Source organism: Spinacia oleracea, chromosome 5 (assembly GCF_020520425.1).
Source record: "Spinacia oleracea cultivar Varoflay chromosome 5, BTI_SOV_V1, whole genome shotgun sequence".
In the NCBI taxonomy this organism is placed as follows: Eukaryota; Viridiplantae; Streptophyta; class Magnoliopsida; order Caryophyllales; family Amaranthaceae; genus Spinacia; species Spinacia oleracea.
In genome coordinates, this window is record NC_079491.1 from 94,915,848 (window position 1) to 94,919,309 (window position 3,462).

A 3,462-nucleotide genomic window follows, 5' to 3' on the forward strand; every position below is an offset into this window, starting at 1 on the left:
TATATATAAAAAAAAGGGTTAAGAGAAATAAGATAAATATTGTTGGAATCTATCTTTATCATATTATCTACCAATTTAATCATGGCAAGACTCTAATTTTTTTTAATAGTCCAAATATTTTATATGTGATGACATGGAAATCCTACGTGGACGCTCTAAATGCTCTCAAAAAAACTCCCGTCTATATATATATATAGAGAGATAGGCTCCCGTAAGAACACTTCTTACGGTGAGAACACACTGTTACGGTAAGAACACCTTTCTCACCGTTGGATCGATTCTAATCTAACCGCCCAAAACATGCTGATGAGTAATGGCATTTTTGTAATTTATTGAGTCTTCACCTCTTTCACGTCACTCTCTCTCTCTCTCTCTCAATTTTTTCAACAGCTTCACTCACTCTCTCTCCTAGACTCTACAATTTCGCCCAATTTTTTCCCCAATTTTTTCATCAATTTCGTTAGGATTCCTGATATTTTACATGATATTAGTCGATTATCTTCACCGATTTTTCCAGATTTTGTGTTGTTTGGGTTAAATTCAATGGTATGATTCCAAAGTTTGGTTTAGTTTTCAATTGTATAATTTCATTTGTTGATTTATGTGTTTGATTTATTATTTAATTCGGATTATAATTTGATTGAATATCTTCTGGATTTCATGTTTTTTTTATTCAAAATTTGTTTTAGATTGTTTTGGATGTTATGGAAATTAATCGCAAATTAATCATTGAACTGCATAACCTACAAACACTGATTTTATGCAAATTCCCGTAATCGTGTATAATTGTGTTTGAGAGAGTTGCCAATACATTTTAATAGACCAGTGAAGCTTAGCGTCATTATTTGTGATATTTGTTTAAAAGGAATCAAAGCACAATTGACATTTCAATCATCATGTTTTTGCTGCTCTTTTCTTTTATTAATTTATTTATTTCAATCATCACTTACAATCATCAATTTAAAGTAAAACACTTACCGTTGATGGCCGATTCCTCTCAGGAACACAGCAAGTTGTTGGTGCTTTGATTGGTTCTACAACACCTTATATGTCTAGTAAAGCAGGTTGTGGAAGTTCCGTTCCCGAGAGTTTTACGTATGTTCTAATTATTGTTGCATATGTTCTAATTGTTGTCACATATGTTCTAAATGTTGTATTTTCTGTAGATAGTACTACACGCATTGTTTTCTTGAATATTTTGTTAAAACCTATTAGCTCAAATGGTAGAGCAATGTGTCATTGCACAAGGATGTAGGTTCAAATCCTACATAGGTTGATGAGAACACACAACTGAGCTCTGGTGTTGTTATAGGGATAGGTCATATAAGTTAGTTACCCTCCAACACAAGCTGAGCTATTTTTCATATGTTAAGTCTTGTGTTCGTCCATCTAAAATAATAGGCTAGGGGGAAAAACTACTAATATGCAGGCCACTTCATTTGAGTGTAAAACTAGATGCTACATTGTCTCCGATTGTGGGTCTAACCGGTATTATGTAGTGCAGACTGGTTTCACAGAGAGTGATAGCTGGTCTTGGGTGGCTAAGTAATACGCATGAGTGAGGAGGAGTTATGTCATTATTGTGTTTTATCATGATTTGTTTGGTGCTTATTGTCTATATTTTCTTTCAGGAAAACCAAGAAGGTGGAACTTAAAGGTAGAAATGTACTTCTTAAGGAACTCATAAATGCAGGTCTTCCAATCTGCAAATTCATATTGGAATTAGTGAGTGCAAATATTCACAAAACAGAGAAGGTTGGAACTCTGGTCTTTAATTTATTATGTTCTAAATTATAACTGCTTATGTTCTGATATTTCTTATGTTCTAAAACAAGGCTTTAATCAGATATTTTTTCAAGATATGAGAAATTGGTGCAAGGCTATCTGGGAAAATTCAATAGGTGCAAGGCTATCTGGGATGTCTACATTGTGTTTGATATGTTCTAAATCTGTTAACATCTTAAGTTTATTTTTTAGAAGGTTGGCTGATTTATTAGGAATCCTTTCTTGGATTAACTTTTTGTATTCAATCTTGCGTTGACCAGAAGTATTAATTTATTAATGTTTTATAGGCAACGGAAGTGTGCCTAAACAACTGGTTATCAAGAAGATCCTATGCTTTTTGCTAGAATGGGAAAAGATGATGTTGTTTCCTTCAAATGGATTTCATGAAGCTACAACATGCCTGCACAGACTAATTGAACACTGCACAGTTGCTACCACCAACCACCTGAATTGTACCAGCATGAACCTGCAGAAACTGCACCAGCATGAAATTGCAGAAATTTTATAATATAATATAATATGACATATGTTCTAGATCTTAAGCCTCGTGTTCTAAAACGGAAGGCATATGTTCTAAAACTCACGACGTATATTCTGAACCATTCTTTGTGTTCTATACTTATAACAACAAAAGTTTATAAGGCAATCTCATATTATTCACCTCAATTCCTTAAGGCCTATGTGCTAAAAACATTATGCATGTACAAAGTCCTTTTGAGTCCATGTTCTAAAAAATTGAAGCTTATTGTTCCAAAAACTACTGCATATGTTCTAAATCAGTATATCATACATTTTATTAAGAAATATCCAAACATAAAATCAACTACAAAGGGAGCACAACCCGCATCCCTAGCACCAAACAAAGCAGCGACAAAAGGAAAACAACGACACATAGGGCAAAATATACAAAGCAAGAGAAGGCAACACTACAAGCAGGCACAACACCAGCAGCATAGAAGCAGCAGCAACCACAATACAAGCAGTACAATGAGCAGCTGATCCAGGACAACAACAACATCAGTCTGCACAGACTGACTGAAACTGCACAGATGATGCCTCCTGAACTGCACCAGCAGAATGCACCAGCAAAGCAGCACCAACATGAAGACAAATTGCTGCCACCTAACTACGGCCAGCGCCCAAGCAGCCTGAGAGCAGCAAGCCATCCACCAACTGCCCAGACACCTGCCAGCGGACTGCACACCCCTGTAGACAACAACAACAACTGCACCCAACCTGCACACCCGCAACACACCTGGCAACAGCTTACAACAGGATGCAGTAGCAACAGGGACTGAAACCATCAGCCCACACAGAACCAAACCAATACATGCTGCAAAACCACAGCAGCACACACATCTGCTAATAATAATAATTAGTGACATTTTTCTGGAATATTCTCACTTTAAAAATATTTTAAAAGTCTTTTTTAGTCCATGTTCTAAAAAGTTGAACTTTTGTTCTAAATAATGTTGCATATGTTCTAAACCTTACTGATTAGCCTACGTGGGATTCGAACCCACATCTTTTGTGCATTTGCACAAAGCTCTACCTATTGAGCTAGTAGGCTAGTAAGAACTCATACTTTATGTTCTAAAAGCTAAAAACTATGTTCTAAAAACTATGTTGCGAGGATGAATGTACCTCAAGAACAGGAGAAATCTTATCCTTCTGATG

The 3,462-nt window shown here is 35.8% G+C and overlaps 1 protein-coding gene across 11 annotated transcripts; it reads left to right on the top strand.

Annotated features, from left to right (window-relative positions):
* Positions 1 to 252: 252 nt before the first annotated feature.
* On the top strand, positions 253 to 2,431 carry LOC110793959 (uncharacterized). 11 transcript variants are annotated; one of them, XR_002534841.2, is made up of 5 exons: positions 357 to 546; positions 1,002 to 1,095; positions 1,632 to 1,755; positions 1,836 to 1,980; positions 2,073 to 2,431. XR_002534841.2 is itself a non-coding variant. In XM_021998897.2 (5 exons), exons 2-5 carry the CDS (start codon positions 1,049 to 1,051, stop codon positions 2,089 to 2,091), a joined length of 324 nt encoding a protein of 107 aa, XP_021854589.1. In that variant the 5' UTR covers positions 358 to 546; positions 1,002 to 1,048; the 3' UTR covers positions 2,092 to 2,431. The 11 variants fall into 11 exon arrangements, 2 of the variants coding, with proteins under 2 accessions (XP_021854589.1, XP_021854588.1); XR_002534844.2 differs by having other exon boundaries at positions 1,836 to 1,901; XR_008921860.1 differs by having other exon boundaries at positions 1,002 to 1,064; positions 1,847 to 1,980.
* Positions 2,432 to 3,462: the final 1,031 nt, after the last annotated feature.